We start from the raw sequence: 22,867 nt of genomic DNA, 5'->3' as shown, positions 1-22,867 counted from the left end.
AGCAGACACTGAAGCAGACAAGACACAGGCTACATCTTGGAGGAAAACAAGACACTGAACAATGTGAGTATATCCTAGCCAATGCCTTTATTTTCTATTTTCTGTCTCTACATGTGCTAATTTCTTGCATTTCTTTCATTCTACATGCATCAGAATGTCTTCTTCTTCTTCTCATGAGGAGTTTCTTCCTGGGCCGTCGGAAGTCGAGCATGTCAGTGAGGTGAGTACTTGCCTCGTCAGATTGGTAAGTATTCACTGTTACATCCACACATGGGACAATTTTTGTTTTTCATTTTTTTAGAGCTCTTCTTCATCTGCGGCAGAGACTGGGCAGGAGCAGCGGAGTCAAGGTTGGGTGGAAAGACAGCAGTCGGGTATGCATACAAGGCTGACTGTTTTATGTATCCTCAGTGTAATATTCTTGAATCTTCCTTTCTTTCCATTCGTATTTCTTTACTTTTTTGTTCTGGAATCCTTTTGTATGTTAACTTTCCTATTCATGCCATTTCTCAGCATCTTTTTTCTTTCTTTTCCTTAATTGACCAAACTTTAATGACTTTATTTAATTTTTAGGTTCCACAATGGGAGGATGATCTAATTGAGAATGACCTCCTCATCTCCCTGGTCCAGGAGCGAGTCCCGTTGTGGGACACCCGGGATCCACTGCACTCAAACAACGTCACGATCCGGCGCCTATGGAATGAGGTGGCCAAAGAGATGTGGGGTGGCTGGGACAATGCCCCGACTCGGGTCCGAAATGCATTTGGTAAGTATTGCACTGCAGTGTGAAGCAGCAGAGACCTTGGCCGTACTCACTCGACTGTGTGTGATGAAAGAAACTCTCAGGAGTTTCTGTCATAACACACAGTTGTGTGAGCACAGCCAAAAGTCCTTTTTCTGACCATAATTTTTTTTTTAACAGTGGCCAAAGTCAAAACACGTTGGCGTTCGATGAAGGACCGCTTCAACAAGGACCTGCGTCAAGAGAGCCGTGTTCCCAGTGGTTCAGGAGCAAGGATCCGAAGATATAAATACCATCGTGTTCTGGCATTTTTAAGACTGGTCCTTGCCCAGAGAACATAAGTATTTATCACGTGCATTAGGTTGTATTGTATTGCCATAATCTGTATTTTTATATTCCACAGGAGTTTGCGTCTGGTTAATTTTTGGCATTAATTTTCTTTTTCCTTTTTTTCACAGCACACAGAGCACTACTGTTGGCCAAGATTCTGGAGCGGTCCTTCATCCGACAGCAACGGACCCATCCCAGCCATCCAGCAGCGCAGCAGCAAGTAGGCCTTCCACACTAACTGGAGACCGGGGAGGTGGTCCATCAGGTCTTCCCCTTTCGCAGTCCTCTTCCACCCATTTTTTTTGGGCTCCTCCCGGAAGCGACAGAGGGCTTCGGACAGGTCACTCTTGCCCGAGTTTTTGCACTTGAGCTCGGTTTTACACGAAGCAATCAAGGCTTTGAGTGACTGAATGGATGTTTCACATAGCCTCTTGAATGCACGTATCCAGGAGGTCACCAAAAGCCTTGACCAAGTGAAAGCTGACCTCCAGAGGCCAGCACATCATTTTTTTTAACCAAATTGAGCAGGGCATGTCGGAACACCTTACTCCTGATCTCCAGCTGAGTGTCATGCAGGCCTGCAATGCTGCTTACGTGCAGGCTATGCAGCAGAGTCGGTATTTCCAGCAGACAGTGTCCGCATATCCACTTGTGCCTTCACTGTCATGATTAACCTCAATGCCGACCTATGCTGCATACCACTGCACGGCCACCTCAATTCCTTCCACAGCCGGACACCACTACAGTGCCACCACCATGCTGAGAGTAGTTGGACATCCCACCACCACCACCATGACAACCACTGCTCCTGCTTGGACCTCCTCCACTGACACCATGATGCAGCAGGACCCTGGCATGGCCTTCCGTACCGCCACCACCATGATGCAGCAGGACCCTGGCATGGCCTTCCGTACTGCCACCACCACGATGCAGCAGGACCCTGGCATGGCCTTCAGTACTGCCACCACCATGATGCAGCAGGACCCTGGCATGGCCTTCCATACAGCCACCACCACGATGCAGCCAGACTCTGGCATGGCCTTCCGCTCTACAAGCGCTATGGACTCTGGCATGGCTGCACGCTTTATAAGCACTATGGACTCTGTCATGGCTGCACGCTCTACGAGCGCTATGGACTCTGGCATGGCTGCACGCTCTCAGAACACTATGGACTCTGGCATGGCTGCACGCTCTATGAGCACTATGGACTCTGGCATGGCTGCACGCTCTACAAGCACTATGGACTCTGTCATGGCTGCACGCTCTACGAGCACTATGGACTCTGGCATAGCTGCACGCTCTATGAGCGCTATGGACTCTGACATGGTGCAGCCAGACCCTGACCGGTCACCCACCACCACACCATGCCAGACAGAGGACTCTTAGCATTCCTCCCCCTTCACCTCCCAATGTGTCTGTAATGTTAGGTTTGTCTCACCCTTCCAGTGCGTTTCAAGCCTCTCATGTGTCAAGCCCCATCCCCAAACTGCCAGACCCCACTAGTTTCATTGCCCCTTCTCCTGTCACCTCTGCGTCGTCCACTGTTAGCCATGCCTCAGTGCTTCACACCCCCCATTTACATCACTCTACACCAAGCCAGCACAGTTAAATACATTTTTTTGGTTGTTAAAAAATAAATACAATTTGATTTTCCCCAATTATGTTTGGTTTATTGTGTCTATCGCCGCCGGCAACACACACCGTGCGCCAAATAAGAAACTTTGTCACACACTTAATTTTTGGGCCACATCATATCTCCAGAAGTTATAAAAAAAGACTGCAGCATGACACAGGATACAGGAGCAAAATCTGAATATTACAGCTGTTCGGGGGTCTATATAAAGAAATCCCATAATACACGCTCTCTGTAGTCCCATTGGCGGTGTCTGGTTATCTAGATTTTTCTCTTGTGAAATTTCTCATCATGCGCACCAAAAATGCAAACGCTGGAAAAACGCATATAAACGCGTACAAAAAAACGCCGCGTATGTACGCGCTTATATGCGTTTTTTCCACCACTTGCGGATCTGGATTAAACGCTGCGTATTTAAACGCAAATGTGAAACTAGCCTTATATATACTGTAGGCAAAAACTGTTTATTTACCCTCTAAATGTGCCAAAAATATTGAAATCCCTTATGCGAAGATGTAATTGCTACACAGACCTATACACTTTTGAGTTTATAGTACGAATCCCATAGTATGTGATATTTTTTTTTTAAATTTAGCCAATTAATTTTAAAGGGCAAAATGTAATACTTCGTTTCTCCTGCGGAGGTGCTGCAGGCACATTAAATATTTGTTGCTGGATTTTTCCACGAATCACTGCTAATTGCTGATGGTACTATTAGTAGTGATCTTTTATGATCAGTTTATTATACAGGATCCTAGCAAAAGTATACTGTCCTAAGTACTTTTATTTTTTGACAGTGAAACTAATTTTATAATGGATAGATAGATAGATAGATAGATAGATAGATAGATAGATAGATAGATGATAGATAGATAGATAGATAGATAGATAGATTTCTTATCTTGCAGAATTTTTTCCTCACCTGTCTAAAACTTTTGGCCAGTACTCTGTGTGGGATTGTGTATTGACATTAATTTACATTTATGATCATAACTGCATAAAATGTTGGTAGAGTACTGTGGGTTTTATTCAAAATGAAACATAGAACACAGGTCAGAAGTTTAACGTTGGACATTTTTCCATTTGATATGAAAAAACAACTATTTCGAAGTTTATGGCTACAACAAAACTACAAAATGGTTGGGTTATGTCTATCTCTATGTCTATTATTGTGTAGCATTTCCGTTTCTTTTTATAACAGTCTGTAAATGTCTGGGAAGCGAGGAGACATTTGCTATAATTTTTGGGAAGAGGAACGTTGTCCCATTCTGATATCTGATTGTCACTTCTGAGTTCTGGATCTTTGCCAAAATTTCTGTTTCTTAATGCACCAAATATTTTCTCTTGGTGAAAGGTCATCCGAACTCTTCTTCTGTGGAGCTATGCTCTGTAGTGATGGATGCAGTATGTGGTTTATCAATGCCCTGCTGAAATATGTATGGGTTTCCCTGAAATATACATTATGTGCTTGGATCGGATATTGTTCTAACATCTCAATATAACGAAGAACGTAAGTCCGCAAGGACAGGGTCCTCTCCCCTCTATACCAGTCTGTCATTGTAAATTTGTTTACTGTTAACGATATCTATAACCCTGTATGTAACCCTTTTTCTCATGTACAGCACCATGGAATTAATAGTGCTATATAAATAAATAATGATATTAATAATATAATGATCAGCATTAACAGGGCCTTTCATGTGAAAGCTGCTCATGCCATAGGCACTAATGCGGAATTGTTCACTGGTGACAAGCTGGGTGGTCCCACTCATCAAGAGTCTGCAGGACACAGTGTCTGTAGTTTCCATAAAGAATTTTACATTTTGATTTATCTGACCACAGAATAGTTTTCCATTTTGCCCCAGTCCATTATAAGTGAGATGTGGCCCAGAGAAGATGGCAGCTTTTCTGGATTGTGTTGATATTTGGCTTCTTCCTTGCATGATAGATCTTTGACCTTCACTTGGGAATTACATTGCAAAAGGTTCACAAACAATGATTTCCTCATGAGCATCTATGCCTCTTTTAATGCATCCCATTATTTTATTTGCCTGAGCATGCCCACGGGACAACCTCCCATTGGAGGTCGGGGGTCACATGCTCAGGTCCTGTTGCGGCTCCTATTGGTTCATCTGGAAGGTCTTGTAGCACTGCCGCTACAAAAGGTTCGCATGGCCACTCGGCCATGCGCTAGTGTACACTTGTAAACGTGTGTGTGTTGACATGTGAAAGTCGTTCATTATTTATTCCCTCCCTTGTGTATGACTGTTTGCGTAAGGTTGATGATTGCTATCTAGTGCCCGACTTAGCTATCAGCACGTGACACACAAAACAGCGTCTAATTGCTGTGACCGCCAGTGCGGCGCCGTGCGCTTTCACAGCACTTTTCTTACCCAAGCCTGTGTGGTTAGTGGCGTCCACCAGAGCGGCATCGCACGCACTCTCGTGCATCTAAATAATAATTATTATTTTATTCTCTCTGACACATTTGCGGTGTCGAGCACAAGAGGTCTAGTTGAACTCTAATCCAGAGTCTTGGGATTGAGTTCTGTGACTCCTTGCTTGCGCTCTTTTTTGCGGTACCGTGGCCCTGTGACGCAACAGGGTTTGCTTTCTTCATACAGGGTGAAGTTAACCCGTGTGTGAATCCATTTTGTACCGCCATGTAGTCCGTCATTACTCAGCAGCAGGTTCCATCTCTGCACGGTGGACCACGGACTGCGAACGCACCTTATTCTATCTAATTATTTGGTGCATTCCGCTAGCCCTAACACTGAGGACCCGTAGATCACTAGCATAAAGTATTAAACGCTAGCCTCAACCCTTCTGCACATGGATTTCTACAGTATGTCTCAATATTTTGATGGTATCATGTACTGTGGATGGAGGGACATTCAAAGTTTTTGTAATTTTATGTTGGCGAACATTTTTCTGAATTGATTTTTAGAGGCCGTTGTTCATAGACTAGTAAACCTCTGACAATCTTTGCTTATGAGAGACCCTGCCTCTCTCATATGCGCTTTTTATACAGTCATGTGACTTAGTTGAAAATTGACTCTAGCTGTTTTTCAATAGAACCACTTATTTTTCTACTCTTTTGGTAATCATAATAGTTTTCAGATGTCTTAATTTTTAAATAAGTTAATTATTTCAAATTAATGTAAAAATTACCATCTTTTACCCACTTATCTGTGTTATATGTTTCATTGTAAATACAATATGTTTTGTAAAAGATTTAAATTACTGTAATTTTATCATGTTACACAAGTGTCACAACTTTTTGGAATAAGGGTTTCAGGTTGTCTAACTTTCAATAATCATCATAATATCTCCTTTTTAATTATTTATCAGTCCAAACGTAAGAAGACAGCAGTGGGGGCATCAAATACTCCTCTTTTATCTCTTTTACACTATAAGTTTGACAGAAGAGTATAGGTTAATGTTTATGGCCATCTGTATTTAGTCAATTGAGCAACAAACTGGATAAATTAGCCAATATAACAGTGATTTTATAGAGAACCTACAGTCCCTAAGGTTTCCCTTATCTATCACAGGATTATGCTGAAACCACTGTTATATTCACAGCTAAGTTATTGTAGGAATCACTATATGACCAGTTCCGTATGAAGAGTAAGATTACAAATACATTTTCTTACCTTAATTAATGACTGTGGCATTTCTGTGGTGCTGATCTGAAGCATATTCCCCAAGCCGGGCAGAGGAGTAGGTCCGGGGGGTAGGTCCTTCTGTTTGACCCTACCCCACCATTTCATGAGATAAATAAGGAGAGTGACTCCAGTAGCCAGGAGAATCGTTGCTGAGATAGTCAGAGCCATCTTGAGCCTCAGCCCCTACAGCTCCGTCTGTTCTGTATCCTTGTCTATTTATATACGTGCAGGAACATGGCAGCGTTCCAATATGTAATAATCAATAAAAACAGGTTGGGTGAGTGTAAAGTGCAGAGATACAGCATTACACAATATTTCTGCTCTCAGTGCTTACTCAGTCTAATCTTGGTGTGAAGTCAGGGTTGGTGATTGGCAGGCCACTTTTTGGTGAGCAGAATCATTTGGTTTCAATCACCAAAAAGAGTCGACGCACGGACCTGGGTTGCACAGAGCCTCCTGCTCTGCAGCTGGTAAAAGAAAAACTGACACACCCAAGACAAAACTGAGAATTTTAAAGGTGAATCGTGAACATAGAGCCACTCCCCAAACCTGGAGTGTAGAGAGGGATTTCCCCCATTACCATACTTGCAAATCCCTCCAAAAATATTATATTTTTTTGCTATCTACCTATCTGAGAAAAGTAGTCAATGGATATTTAAATGTCTCTACATTTCTTCATTTTCCAAAAACTCAAATTATGGATGTGTTTTTGGCAGATAGTAATAGCCCAAATTGGATGAACAATCATACAGAATGTTTAGACAATCTTCAATGTTTGACTATCAGGGAGAGTTTGATCATTTTATCGTCAGAGGCATGTTTGTGACTTGACTATCATGGGCATTAGTTGAATAGCATGGCCATGTTCATTAATCTATCTATGTAATCATCTAAGCGTCACTTCCATCTGTTTGTCTATCTGTCGCAGAAATCCCGCATCGCTGTTTGGTCACGGACGGCTGGCAGTGACCAACCGGCGACATGCTTAGTCCGGCCGTGAATTGGCCCCTCCCTACTCCCCTCCAGTCGGTGCCAGTGTGTCGCCCCATCCTGGACCAACTTTTTACTACTGATATTGCTGGAATGGAACGGAAGTTGCCGGCCACATCGCAAGGAGCGGGACAGCCGCGGTGGACACTGGAAGGTGAGTATATAACTATTTTTATTTAAATTCTTTATTTTAACAGGGATATGGTGCCCACACTGCTATATACGTGGGCTGTGCTATATACTACGTGGGCTGTGCTATATACTATGTGAGCTGTGTTTTATACTACGTGGCTGCTATATACTGCGTGGCTGCTATATACTATGCGGCTGTTCTATATACTACGTGGCTGTCTGTGCTATATACTACGTGGCTGTGCTATATACTACGTGGCTGTGCTATATACTACATGGCTGTGCTATATATTATGTGGCTATGCTTTATACTACGTGTCTGCTATATACTACGTGGCTATATACTACGTGCTATATACTACATGGCTGTCTGTCTTATATACTACGTGGCTGTGTTATATACAACGTGGCTGTGCTATATACTACATGGCTGCTATATACTACATGGCTGTGACCAATCAGCGACAGGTGCAGTCCGCCCACAAATTAGCACGGGATTTGAACCACACTTCGCTAATTGGTCACGCCCAGCCTCAGCTATATTGGTGCAGAATGTAAACACCGCTTCAGTGATTGGTCGCGACCAGCCGGCTGCGACCAATCAGCGATATTGGCTCAGGATTTAAACAGAATTAGCGCGGGATTTGAACCACACTTTGCTGATCGGCAAGCCAGGCGCAACCAATCAGCGATATTGGTGCGGAATTTAACCCTCACTCACAGTGCGACGTACATACATGCATACATATTTCTAGAATACCCGATGCGTTAGAATCGGGCCACCATCTAGTTAACTATAATGGACATATTGACCATTGGCTATAATGGTCATTTTTATTTGTTGACAATAATGTATGTAACAACTGGTTAATAGATGAACTTAGTTAAGAAGGAAAGGAATTTGAAATGGAAAATTTCATTCCTATTTATCCTGTTTAACCTATTGTCAATGTATCATTGAGTTGCTGCTCATATGCACAATCCAATAATCAACAATTTGCATGGGAAATATTAGATACCTTAAGACTGAACTTTAACCAAAATAATGCACATGCAGCAAGCAAAATAAAGCTTCATTCTTATTTTTTGCACACAATATTTGTATTTGTTTCAATTTATGTCTTTTAATATTAGTGCAGCTTTCTTATTTTTTAAGATCTAGAACGTCTAGGGTTCCTTTAGGCAAGAAGTTAATTTTCAGCTCAGAAACGAGGGACAACATTCATCTGGTAGGACTGAGGTCGTGATCCATTGGTGTTGGGCTCGGGTCTAATGCTCAGATTCTTTCTGTCTTCAGTGGGTTCCAAGGTGAACTTCTGTAGTATGGTGGTTAGAAAGAGGAAGAGCTCCATGCGAGCCAGGCCTTCTCCCATACACAAGCGTTTGCCTGAGAAAACAGAGAAATCAAACACCATAAGTAGTCAAGTTTAAAGGCGTTGTTTGATTTCGAAAAAACATTTTTAATTGCCTTTCTGCAAATCAACAGAGAATGGGCATGCATGTTTTCTTTCACGCATAACACAATTCAAAGAATGATTTGAAGGGTCAGTATGTAATTTTCACTTCCCTAATTGGAGAAGTAAATGCTGCGTTCCAGCGCCGGTCTTCACCACTGCCTCCAGTGATAGTCCATAGGCTGCAGGGATGATGTTACGATTACAGCAGACATCACTGCACAGCCAAACAGTAAGCTCTGCTGATCATGCCATCTAAATCAGCAAAATCTCTGAATCAAATAATTGGCTGTACCTTGGACATTTACTGACATTTGTGAAGTCAGCGTTGTGGAGTCAGTGTTGCAGCCTGTAAACCATCATCGAAGGCAGCAGTGAAGTGCAGATGCTAGAGCAAGTAAGGTATTGGAGCAAGTAAATAAGTAATGCTCAGTATATCATTTTCATCCAGAATGAGCTTTTAGGGAAAAATGATATTTCTTGTAAAACACTTTTAAGTTTAGAATTTTGCAATAATGTCAAAAGTCTCAATGTATTGCCATTAGTTTATATTACAGTAGATAATCTTAACGATTTATTATGGTTTTATAATGTGTCTGTAAAAATTATTGCCTGTCCTTAAATTTTTGGTAAACTGTCCAGAAATAGTACAAAATCAAGTTGATAACCCTGGTTACGAGTCATGACATGCCAGGTTAGCACCATTTTACCATGTACAATAGCTCAAAACTTCTCTGAGATGCCATAAATTTCTCAGTCCAAAAACACTGTTGAGTCGTGTCTTAAACAGTTTTGGGATAAATGTAAATTAATTCAGTGAATTTAAAAACCACACAACCAATTGATTCCTAAATCATATTAAGTAATATTGCTGATCTTCCTAATACCAGTTTGTCAACCAACCATATAAAAATATTTTCATATACTGAAGCTTTAATTCAGTATTCACAGGTCACAATCAAGTAATAACATCTTACCTGTAGAGAATGGCATAAAGGCATCACTCTTCTTAACGCAGCCTTTCTCATTAAGAAAACGTCCGGGATCAAACTCCTCTGGGTTCTTGAAATGTTTGGGGTCTTTAAGAACAGAAGTCAGGACTGGGAACACCAAGCTTCCCTGAAAGTGAATGTATGAACATACATATCTAGAAAAATTGAAGTGTTAAAAGTGAGATCTGTTTAGTTATTCCTATGACGTTGAGATGAACGAATCTGCCGAAATTTGTTTTGGGCAGAATCGATTCAGTCCAAATCAACTTTAGTCCAAATTGAAAGTGCCTGAAAGACGGTTAATATGCTATGAGGTTCCTCAAGACCCCACAGCTTCTTTGCTTGGCCCTTTCAGTCTTTGGATCGATCCTTGAATCTTCCGGCTTTGACTAGACCTCCCTTTGTCACTTGGAACACGATACACGTGATTGACATCAATACTATGTGAGGATAATCAGTAACAGACAATCCAAAGACCTATCCAAAGACTGCTCTTAAAACCAACTCAAAGACAAGAGGGAGCAGGGAGCAAGAGGAAGATGTTTTATGCTAAATGTTTAATGAAAGTGAATGCTTGGTTTAAGATGTATGATTCAGCACTACACAATACAGGGTTGTTAACAACACTTAGCTATCTGGAAGTAAGCAGGTAGCTGGATGGGGCCTAGTTCTTATAAAGTTGCAATTCTAGTTGCTAGTTTAGTGAGTAGCAGTGAGTCCTCAACACAATAGTCCAGTGGGTGTGGCCAACTAGAGGGCGCTGCCTCAGTCCATACAAGTGGATGGAAGCGAGGCCACACCCACTGGACGGGCTCTGGCTGGTAGTTTGTATAGCGCATATATACCCTCCAGTCTTGACTCAAAAAGTGGCTTATCCCCGCAGTGCACAGTGCGTGCACTGCTGGGATTCATAAGTCTGCAGTCACACAGAGAGACTGCAGACATATTGATTCTGACTGGACAATCCCTATAAAAGGATATCAACCACCAACCCTTTCCTAGACCCCGGCTTGCATTGCAGGAGATGAGATAACTCCTAAAATCTTCGTCCCCTTCCTCCTTAACATTATCCTCATAAGATGCTGTTATCAGTCTTATGTAAGGATGAGCAAATCTTTTGAAATTTGAATTCACCGAGTTTGTCAAATTTCCCCCCAAAATTTGATTTGCAGCAAATAAATTTGTGCGAATTTCAATATTGGGAAGCTTGTATTTGCTCGGAAAATATATGTAAAGGAGAGAAGACAAAGAACTCTGGTGACTGTGATAGCTTACACTCTTTAGGTGAGAGAGAGGACCCCGCTGACCATAAGAAGATTTTTCACACTACAGATGAGAAAGAGAGGACCCTACTGATCATAAAAGTTTACACTCTACAGTAGAGAGAAAACTACTCTGACCATAAGAGCTTACACATTAAAGAAGAGACAGAAAACACCACTGATAATAAGAGCTTATTCCTAAGAGATTACATATTACAGAAGAGATAGAGAAAGGACCTAGATGATCAAATGATATTGCAATCCGTAGTAGAGATATAGATAGAGAGAAAAAGAGAGAGGATCCTGTTGACCATAAGCGTTTACACCACACTAAAGGACAGAGAGAGAAAGGGCCCTGCTGACAATAAGTGCTTACGGTAGGTTCACACTGCGTTAATGGGTTAACGCTAACGGACTGTGTTGCACGGCAAAAATGTCGCAATTAATGCCGTGCAATGGGTCCGTTAGCGCACCCATTGACAGCAATGTGATTTGTGCAAGCAGCGTCCGAGGTCCGTCCCTCGCTAGCGCAGATCGGGGATCTGCGCTAGCGGGGACGGCGAACGCGGACACAAAATAAACATTGCATTAGCACAATCAGCTAGCGCTATGCGCTTAACGGATGGCCCTAACGCAATGTGAACCTAGCCTTACAACTCCTGGAAATAGAGAGAGGACCCTGCAGACCATAAACATTTACACCACACTAAAGGAGAGAAAGAGAGAGAGAGAAAGGACCCTGCTGACAATAGGCACTAACACTCTACAGATGAGAGAATAGACCCTGATGACAATAAGAGCTTACAACTACTGGAAATGGAAAGAGAGAGAGAGGGTCCTGCAGACCATAAGAGCTTGCACTCTATAGGAAAAAGGACTATGCTAACCATAATAGCTTACAAATTACAGAAGAGATACAAAAAGGACCCCAATGATCATAACAGTTTGCACTCCATAAGAGAGAGACACAGTGAGCAAGCAAGGGAGAGAGCGAAACCTGTTGACTACAAGAGCTTACACAATCGGTATGACCACCATTAATGACAAAGGGATCCAATCATGTCTGATGTACTCGGTTCCAACTGCATTTGATTCATAGTTTGAAAAGATTGTATGTTCAAGAAGCTCTAGAAAAAAGGTGAGACCTCCTGAACTACAGTTAAGAAATCTCTCCGGCCCTGAAAAGGTTCTTATGTTTTGGAAAGGTTGAGACTGAGACTTGGAAAAATGATTGGGTGGAGTTTGTGCAGGGAGGGCCAAGATCCCTAAAAGAGAGAGTGACCATGTTTGACAATCTGTGAATTCACTCTTCTCATACCACTAAACTACCCATCTTCCTGATACCAACCATCAAATGTTGGCAAACATGAGCAAAAGATTGAGAGGAGCAGCATACTCTACCTTTGGAATGTGAAATCCCCTGAAGGTTGTGTCCTTGCTGACAGCATGTGGAACTCCTGCAGGAGCAATATCAGCAAATCTCTGGATCTCGTGGATTACGGCTTCTGTATACGGCATTTTACTTTTGTCTTCTATTGATGGACAGCGATCTCTCCCTATTACATTGTCAATTTCTTTATGGATCTTCTCTGAAGTTAACAAAAATGGAACAATGGAAATATTTTTCAATTTAGAATTACAGTGGGGCAAAAAAGTATTTAGTCAGTCAGCAATAGTGCAAGTTCCACCACTTAAAAAGATGAGAGGCGTCTGTAATTTACATCATAGGTAGACCTCAACTATTGGAGACAAACTGAGAAAAAAAAATCCAGAAAATCACATTGTCTGTTTTTTTAACATTTTATTTGCATATTATGGTGGAAAATAAGTATTTGGTCAGAAACAAACAATGAAGATTTCTGGCTCTCACAGACCTGTAACTTCTTCTTTAAGAGTCTCCTCTTTCCTCCACTCATTATCTGTAGTAATGGCACCTGTTTAAACTTGTTATCAGTATAAAAAGACACCTGTGCACACCCTCAAACAGTCTGACTCCAAACTCCACTATGGTGAAGACCAAAGAGCTGTCAAAGGACACCAGAAACAAAATTGTAGCCCTGCACCAGGCTGGGAAGACTGAATCTGCAATAGCCAACCAGCTTGGAGTGAAGAAATCAACAGTGGGAGCAATAATTAGAAAATGGAAGACATACAAGACCACTGATAATCTCCCTCGATCTGGGGCTCCACACAAAATCCCACCCCGTGGGGTCAGAATGATCACAAGAACGGTGAGCAAAAATCCCAGAACCACGCGGGGGGACCTAGTGAATGAACTGCAGAGAGCTGGGACCAATGTAACAAGGCCTACCATAAGTAACACACTACGCCACCATGGACTCAGATCCTGCAGTGCCAGACGTGTCCCACTGCTTAAGCCAGTACATGTCCGGGCCCGTCTGAAGTTTGCTAGAGAGCATTTGGATGATCCAGAGGAGTTTTGGGAGAATGTCCTATGGTCTGATGAAACCAAACTGGAACTGTTTGGTAGAAACACAACTTGTCGTGTTTGGAGGAAAAATAATACTGAGTTGCATCCATCAAACACCATACCTACTGTAAAGTATGGTGGTGGAAACATCATGCTTTGGGGCTGTTTCTCTGCAAAGGGGCCAGGACGACTGATCCAAGTACATGAAAGAATGAATGGGGCCATGTATCGTGAGATTTTGAGTGCAAACCTCCTTCCATCAGCAAGGGCATTGAAGATGAAATGTGGCTGGGTCTTTCAACATGACAATGATCCAAAGCACACCGCCAGGGCAACGAAGGAGTGGCTTCGTAAGAAGCATTTCAAGGTCCTGGAGTGGCCTAGCCAGTCTCCAGATCTCAACCCTATAGAAAACCTTTGGAGGGAGTTGAAAGTCCGTGTTGCCAAGCGAAAAGCGAAAAACATCACTGCTCTAGAAGAGATCTGCATGGAGGAATGGGCCAACACACCAACAACAGTGTGTGGCAACCTTGTGAAGACTTACAGAAAACGTTTGACCTCTGTCATTGCCAACAAAGGATATATTACAAAGTATTGAGATGAAATTTTGTTTCTGACCAAATTCTTATTTTCCACCATAATATGCAAATAAAATGTTAAAAAAACAGACAATGTGATTTTCTGGATTTTTTTTCTCAGTTGGTCTCCCATAGTTGAGGTCTACCTATGATGTAAATTACAGACGCCTCTCATCTTTTTAAGTGGTGGAACTTGCACTATTGCTGACTGACTAAATACTTTTTTGCCCCACTGTATATTCAAATTATATCTGTTTTGCAATTACAACCAAATAGCAGCTGAAGATCGTTTGAAATGTTAAGGGTATGTGACCACAATCCAGAATAGCAGTGGGTTTGGATGCAGCTCACCTGTTCTGTGTCCTAACCAATGCGTTCTAGGTTACAAGCACAGTGGATGGGATTTATAGAAACCGAATGCCCACTGTGCTTCTATTTGATGCTGCAACATGTCAATTATCTGCAACGGAGAAGCTAATCTCCACTATGTAGTCTGACCCATAGCAATTCATTATAAGTGGTGAATCCGCATGGTTCAATGAACACATGCGGATTTACCTGCGTGATTAGAACGCAGTATTTTTGATGCAGCTAAAATATGCTGCTTCCAAAACATTGCTATATACTGATTGTGGGCACATAGACTAAAAGGGCTATGCTCAATATTTGTCTTAAGGAGCACACACCTTCCCAACCTATTCAGTTCCTTTTTGCTGGGAATCCAGTACTCATGCTTGACTGACATTTCAAGTTTTGTAGTTTTGTCCTTCTGCTGAGCTGAATATGCTACTGTAAAACATTAAGAAAATAATGGATTGCAGCAAATAATATAAAAAATATTTTGTACCTATATTGTGCCAATTTACATAAAAGATTTTTATTTAGGAACATAAATATAAATATTAAAGTTCAAAGGGCAGCGACACCTTAGTGCCACGTTTTAGCAGGCTTATGATACGGAGGTCTTGTGAGTGCCTAATAATGATCCAGAAAGATATACAGGATGTAACTTTATACGATTAAGATTTTGCAGATGTAGTTAAATGTTGTCATGTAATATAAAACTGCGCCATATGTGCCATATGATGCCCAGGAAGATAGTGACTACTATTCATACACATATAATAAAGTCATATAATACAGTATAAAGTGCACAGTGTACCCCTGAAGAAGCACATTGCGAAACGCGCTTTGGGGTCTGCCTCTCCCATGGTTGCAGCAGGTTGGTCTCCTTAGTCCTGCTGTGCCCCTCTATATGTCAGAGTGTATACCCTTGTCAGGAATTGCACTCTATATCATTTTGGCTGCCTTTACTTCTATTAGGATTTCTACCTGTTAGGGCTAGCGGAACGCACCAAATAATTAAGAAGATGGTATAAGGTGCGTTCGTAGCCTGGGGTCCATCGTGCAGAGATGGAGCCTGCTGCTGAGTAATGACGGACTATATGTATATGGTGGTAATTATAACATATGTTTTTCTTATGTGCACATGTTAAAAAGGTATCTATAATATAACGCTGGGAGCGTCACTCTGTCCGAAGCCTTTATAGACTGCGCAGGCGCAAGCGCCGGCGCAGTCTGGCCCCCACAGAGTGACGCTCCCAGGAGATCGTGGTATGCGTAAGCACTGAACGCATACCGCGATCTCCACCGGAGAGTCAGGGACCACCAGGAGGGTAAGTATATTCACCATTCCCCGTTCCAGCGCTGCGTGCGGCTCCGTTTCCCGGCTCCTCGGCTGTGACAGTTCAGAGGGCGCGATGACGCGCTTCATGCGTGCCGGCGCCGCCCTCTGACTTACCAGTCACAGGCAGAGGAGCCGGAGTGTGTCTTCAAGAAAATGGCGCCGGAAAGCGCGGACTGCGCAGGCGCCGATTCCGGCAGCAGGAATCGGCGCCTGCGCAGTCCGCGCATTCCGGCGCCATTTTCTTGAAGACACACCTGCAGTGGAGCCGGACGATAGGTGAGTATGGTATTTTTTTTTTTTTTATATGGCAGCAGCATACGGGGGCATACACACTGGAGCATCTTATGGGGGGCATATAATACAATGGTGGCGCAGGATGGGAGCAGCACATGACAGAACGGGGGCAGGATGGCAGCAGCACATGACAGAACGGGCGCAGGATGGCAGCAGCACATGACAGAACGGGCGCAGGATGGCAGCAGCACATGACAGAACGGGCGCAGGATGGCAGCAGAACATGACAGAACGGGCGCAGGATGGCAGCAGCACATGACTGAATGGGCGCAGGATGGGAGCAGCACATGACAGAACGGGCGCAGGATGTCAGCAGCACATGACAGAACGGGCGCAGGATGGGAGCAGCACATGACAGAACAGGGGAGCAGGATGGGAGCAGCACATGACAGAACGGGCGCAGGATGGCAGCAGCACATGACAGAACGGGCGCAGGATGGCAGCAGCACATGACAGAACGGGCGCAGGATGGCAGCAGCACATGACAGAACGGGCGCAGGATGGGAGCAGCACATGACAGAACAAGGGAGCAGGATGGGAGCAGCACATGACAGAACGGGGGCGCAGGATGGGAGCAGCACATGACAGAACGGGGGCGCAGGATGGGTGCAGCACATGACAGGATGGGAGCAGCAAATGACACAATGGAGGCGCAGGATGAGAGCAGCACATGACAGAACGGGCGCAGGATGGCAGCAGCACATGACAGAATGGGCGCAGGATGGCAGCAGCACATGACAGAACGGGCGCAGGATGGGAGCAGCACATGACAGAACGAGCGCAGGATGGCAGCAGCACATGACAGAACGGGCGCAGGATGGGAGCAGCACATGACAGAACAGGGGAGCAGGATGGGAGAAGCACATGACAGGATGGGGATGCAGGATGGAGCAGCACATGACAGAATGGGGGCGGAGGATGGAGCAGCACATGACAGGATGGGGACGCAGGATGGCGCAGAGCACATGACAGGATGGGGACGCAGGATGGAGACCATATACCAATAAAAATGCTCTCCACCCGGGCGTAGAACGGGTTCAATAGCTAGTATATATATATATATATATATATATATATATATAGTGCAATTTGCACTAGGCAGGTCAAAAATTATTATTTTGTTTAAATAAACTGGATACCACGGTAAATAAAATTGTAAGTATAAAAGTAGGGATCATATGTAAAAAATATATATATAAAAAGTTTTTTTATATATAAGAAAATGCAAAGCAAAACCTGAGTGTATAAAAAATATATGTGTGTAAAAATTGAAAATAAGAAACAAAAAAAATATATATATTTTAGAGGTGTATATTACCCCACAAGTGAAGTGATATTATTTGTGTTAGATATAACATATAAAATGCAGAGGATGCAAAAAGAGAAAGTGCTACGTGCAAATTATAAGTTGCTATGCAAATTCTATGTGTATAGAGTATGCAAGAAATGCAAACCAGAAGGTGCAATGTGCATGTTATACCAAATATGGTTTGCTATGTATGCCTTACATGGTCTCCATAGGAGAAATCTCCATAGAAGAAATACTGAGCGAACATATGATCCAATGCTACTTACTTACTTATAATAAAGTTAGGGGAGATGTATCCAGGACCGCCAATGTGAGACTATGTGCAGCCCGACGCGCGTTTCGGACCCAAAAAGTTCCTTCATCAGGGGAACTAGGATTTGTATTTAATTTGCAAAAAAGAAAAAAAAGAGCATGAACCGCACATCCCAAAATCATACGTTGATCTAAAGCCGCTAGGCAAAAATTAATATAACTGAATATGAGGTTTTCAGTTTAACATTCTGATCAGACTGTATGAAGCCCACTGCCACTTCACGGCAAACCTCGTAGTGGGTCCTATCGCCCTAACGGAGCGGAGCCGTGCGGCGCCCACCGCCACAGCGGCCATGCACCAGCAGGGCGGATGGCCTGTTGCCCCACAGCACCCATGCTGCGAGACTGAGCCCCCATGACTCCAGACCGCGCCGCCCCACCAGCACAAAGCCACAGCAACAATGGCCGCCACACAGCACCAGCACCAAAATGAAAGGAGCACTTAAACTCACCTTCCTCCAGCTCTTCAGTGAGAGCCAAAATGGGCTAGACCCCTATCTTTGCAGTCTCCTGCTAATTAAAATCACCTGTGCCAAATGGGAGGAGTGCTGGTCCAAGAAGAAGACTAGAACATGCTTTGCAAAAAAGAAAAAAAAAAAAAAAGAGCATGAACCGCACATCCCAAAATCATATGGGATGTGCGGTTCATGCTCTTTTTTTTCCTTTTTTGTAAAATTTGTATTTAATACCTCCTAGCCTGTTTGTTGCCCTACTACTAATATGCCTTACTGAATGATAGCTATTTATTAATAGGTCTGGTTGGACCACTTATATTCCTTATTGACTATCTTCAGTTATATCCTCATGTAATAGTCATTATATTACCTTTTGTATGCACTAAGCACTTTATACAGTATTATATGACATTATTATATGTATATATATATTATATGTATATGAATACTAGTCACTATCTCTCTGGGCATCATATGGTACAGTTCTATATTGCATGACTACATTTAACTACATCTTCAAAATGTTAATCCTTTATAGTTACATCCTGTATATCTTTCTGGATCATAATTAGGCAATCACATAGACCTCTGTGTTATAACCCTGCTAAACGTGGCACTAAGGTGTCGCTGCCTTTTTAATTTTAATATTTATATTTATGTCTCTAAATAAAAATCTTTTATGTAAATTGTTATAATAATGGTACAAACTTTTTTTTTTATATTACTTGCTCTGTTATCCATTTTCTTCGGTTTTACATCTACTGTATATTTATGGATGAGCTCCCTCTCCAATAGGCCTTTGCTTGGGTTTGTGAAACATTCAGGCTATGTGCACACGTCCGGATTTTTAGTGTTTTTTTTTTGCGGAATTTCCCGATAAAACGCTATAAAATCGCTAAAAAAACGCAAAACATTATGCATCCTATCATTTACAATGCATTTCGTATTTTTTGTGCATATGTTTGCGTTTTTTCCGCAAAAAAAAAACGCATTCCGCAAAAAAAAAACGAGCATGTTCATTATTTTTGTGGATTTTTTGCGGATTTCCCATTAAATTGGAGTGTCCGGAAAAATCCGCAAAAAATCCCCCAAAAATTCGCACAAAAACGCGTCAAAAACGCGCACAATACGCGCAAAATACGCACAAAATCCGCGCAAAAAAAGCATGCGGATTTCTGGCAGAAATCTCCGGATTTTGTCAGGAAAAAATCCTGACGTGTGCACATAGCCTCAGGTCTGACAGTGGCATGTTCTAAAGTCTACACTTTTATCACTGTATTTGTATGTTGAGATAACAAGGCCATTGAAAACTTCCAGTCAAGTGAGTTGTGGATAGAACTGCTCTGGTCCAGGGACTTATGACTTTGCAAGACTGATTACAGTAAATCTGGATCTGGAGCTGAGAGGAAAGCTGGTAACTCTCTGTAGAAACAAAAAATAAACAATGCAACTCAAAAGTGCTCATATCACAACTACAGCAGATAGAAAAAGTAATTTGCAATCTCCATGTTGTCTAATGAAAATAACCTAAAATAAAAACATATGCATATGCACACTGCCATAAATAAATGGTAGGTAAGTGTAAAGCATTGTGGAATATGATGGAACTACATAATTAAGAAAAACAAATATATTACAAACTGAGACATTTATAAAATATCAAAGAACCAACAGAATATACCATACTGGGTATGTGCATTGTGACGACACAGCATTTAATCTTAATTATCCAGATGTAAATTCAGTAATGCAGGAGGCATAAACTGTTATCTTTATGTTAACTCTTCTTGTAGGTTGAATTGATATTTGGAAATTGATGCATAGTTGTTATTTACCTCTTATATCAGCTCCTCCTGTTTATTGCACTGTTATATTTGCAAAACATGGATGCATAGTTCAATGAACAATCATGTTTTCCAATATGTTGATTGCACATTATACCAAGCCATGCAGTTGGTTGACTTGCAATCATTGAAAGGTACACTATAAATAATCAAACAATGTGGGTTAACATAATCACCCCTCCCTCTTGACCTGTGGATGAAACTTGAAGAACAACAATTGTGAACTATAAAAAGGTTATATGACTCCATAACAAGGAAATCAGCAGAACAATAAGGAACTTAAACCTTAACATGTAATATTACCATTTAAATATCATAACACAACACCTATAGAAATCAGAACTCCCAACAAGGCAGCCAACCATATATGCATCAAAAACTGGGGACTGATAATGATCCAAAACATCTACCAGTACAACTGGAAATGCAATACAAAAACAGAATCAGACATGGGGGACCTTGTAGACCCATCAGTACAACTGGCACATTTACCAGTCTATGTCTCAAAACACCCAAAGGAGATCCATATAACAGAATTTGGAACAGTCTCACCAGATCCGTAGGTAATGGATTCTCCAATGTTACAGAAAGAGCTTCCTATGGAACATTAAACAAGAACCCAAGAACCCATAGAGGAAATGATCCATGCCAGGATAGAGTTCATTAAGCCAATCGAAGAGAGGGCCACACCCAACGCATTTCATCCTTGAAGGACTCCTCAGGGGATAAAGCAGCCAAGGCAGGAGTGCTCCACTATCCCTGGTATTATTCAAGAGCCTCCCATATGAAGGTTCCACACAACTAGGTCCTTTTTTATACTCATTTGTAAATTGAAACACTGCCCACATTGTAAAAACATTGAATTCAGTTCATTGAACATTTAGTTTTTGATGCATATATGGTAGTCTGCCTTGCTGGGAGTTCTGATTTCTATGGATGTTGTGTTATGAAATTTCGATGGTAATAATAAATGTTAAGTTTTAAGTTCCCTATTGTTCTGCTGATCTTCTTTGATTTCGAGGGATCAATAATTTTGGATTTAACCAGTGTTGCTTATTTATTGTTCGAAAGCCTCTCTAACAAGACATCCAAGAGATCAAAAGAACCAGGGACTCTTTGCAAAACCACACCTAGGAACACTCTACAAGACAGCAGCCAAGACATCATGGCCCAATCACGAGGGAAGCAGATTTGACATTCTACAGGATGCCAGCTTAGGGGACCATGCCTACAGTTGAAAGATTATACATTTGCTCTATTGACCATCACTGAACCCATGTATACGTTTGGAAAGGCCAGCATTGGGACCCACCAGTAACCTGGCTTCATGGAGATATTCAGACTTTCAGCTTTCTAAGCTTTTCAATACCTCCTCTCTGTGCGTGCCACAGGTGGGGGTAGTTGGCCCTGGAAGTTCTGTTGTCACAGCTGTTTTTTTTTCCCGGTGATTAAGTGGAAGGTGAGACAATTTAATGTTGCACCATCTTGGGTATTTTCCTGGTAGTGTTCTATATGTTATTTGCCTGGTTTGTTGATCAATAAAGTGTTGCCACACTGTTTTACCCTTACCCTGTGTTGCCTGAGTAGTATTATACCCATGGTAAAAGGAGAGCATGCATTCGGTGGGATGATCCCTGGTCTATGTGATTTCGGCTAGCGGACTAGAGCACCCCATAACCCCCCTCCCCCTTGTATTTACATGTATGATAGATGCATGTTTAACTTCCAGACTCCTGCTATACCTTTTAGAAGACTAGGGGGTTCTTCTCTCTTAATCAGTACTCCAGAGGGGAGAAGACCCTGCATGTGACTTTCTCCATTCTAGAGTGCCAGTGTTATACCACTATTATACAACAGAGTGGCAACTTTCTTTATCTGAAATGAAATAGGCAGCTACTTCCAACTCATATACTCCTTTCTAAAGTGACAATTAGTGGTCAAGGTATGCCATTGTCCTAATATATGGGGGTAACAGAGATGGCTATAAAATGCATAATTAGTATTTACCCATCCTTGCTCCCAAGCTGCTCTTTGCTCTGATTTGACAGCATTCACAAAGTACTTAGACAGCCATATTGTAGGAGACCATCAGCAACTGCACTACAGGCCACATTTTTCTCCCAGGCTGTATTTTGTGGCCTATTAAACACCTCCTTATGCTTCCAATTTCATACAATTTTTTTTCATGGATTCAAATAAAAATTTTTAGATTACATTTCTTATGTTGTTACATCACAAGACATTTTCTGCAAAAAGCATTGCAGACGGGGGCATAATATGGTGTCACACAGAGTGACTAGAACTCAATAATTCCATATGCATAAGCCATAACTGCAGCAAATATTTAGTTTGCTGCCTTAACTCTGTCTCTATGTAGTTCACCAGCACCCTTCCTCTAATTTACACTCCTGATACAGGGACTGTAAAAATTCAGAAAAATCTCAAATATACTGGCAAGATTCCTGCTGATATTAATCATTTGGATATCAATTGAGAGTTAGGGTAGAGGAAAGAGTTTTACATTTCATGTGTACAGAAGGATGAGGTTCATGATGGAGTTGGGGTGTAATTATTATAGTCAAGATTCCACCCCTCAGTGTATCTGGGATTCAGTTACTGATGGCTCAGCCGTCTAATCCGGTACAGGGGCATGCTAAAGCTGTTAATACTTTGATAGATCATTGTCAAGTCTGGTGCAGGGACATTCTGAGCTGTTGGTGTTTTGATCGACAGTTCAGCCATCCAATCTGAGAC

The 22,867-nt window shown here is 42.1% G+C and overlaps 2 protein-coding genes across 3 annotated transcripts in view; both read right to left on the bottom strand.

The window, feature by feature from the left end:
• Positions 1-6,595, bottom strand: part of LOC138661764 (cytochrome P450 2C8-like) — an 86,093-nt gene extending 79,498 nt beyond the window's left edge. The window contains exon 1 of the mRNA XM_069746662.1: positions 6,362-6,595. Coding sequence (XP_069602763.1) covers positions 6,362-6,541 — 180 coding nt within the window. The 5' untranslated portion in view covers positions 6,542-6,595. The remainder of the gene's footprint in view (positions 1-6,361) is intronic.
• Positions 6,596-8,593: 1,998 nt separating this feature from the next.
• Positions 8,594-22,867, bottom strand: part of LOC138661762 (cytochrome P450 2C8-like) — a 77,201-nt gene continuing 62,927 nt past the window's right edge. For both annotated transcript variants that reach the window (XM_069746660.1, XM_069746659.1), the window contains 3 exons: positions 12,605-12,792; positions 9,927-10,068; positions 8,594-8,882 (listed from right to left, as the gene is read on the bottom strand). In XM_069746660.1, the coding sequence (XP_069602761.1) occupies positions 8,698-8,882; positions 9,927-10,068; positions 12,605-12,792 (515 nt within the window). In that variant the 3' untranslated portion in view covers positions 8,594-8,697. The remainder of the gene's footprint in view (positions 8,883-9,926; positions 10,069-12,604; positions 12,793-22,867) is intronic.

Source organism: Ranitomeya imitator, chromosome 2, assembly GCF_032444005.1.
Source record: "Ranitomeya imitator isolate aRanImi1 chromosome 2, aRanImi1.pri, whole genome shotgun sequence".
NCBI classification, from domain to species: Eukaryota; Metazoa; Chordata; class Amphibia; order Anura; family Dendrobatidae; genus Ranitomeya; species Ranitomeya imitator.
This window is presented reverse-complemented; position numbering and strand designations above follow the sequence as displayed.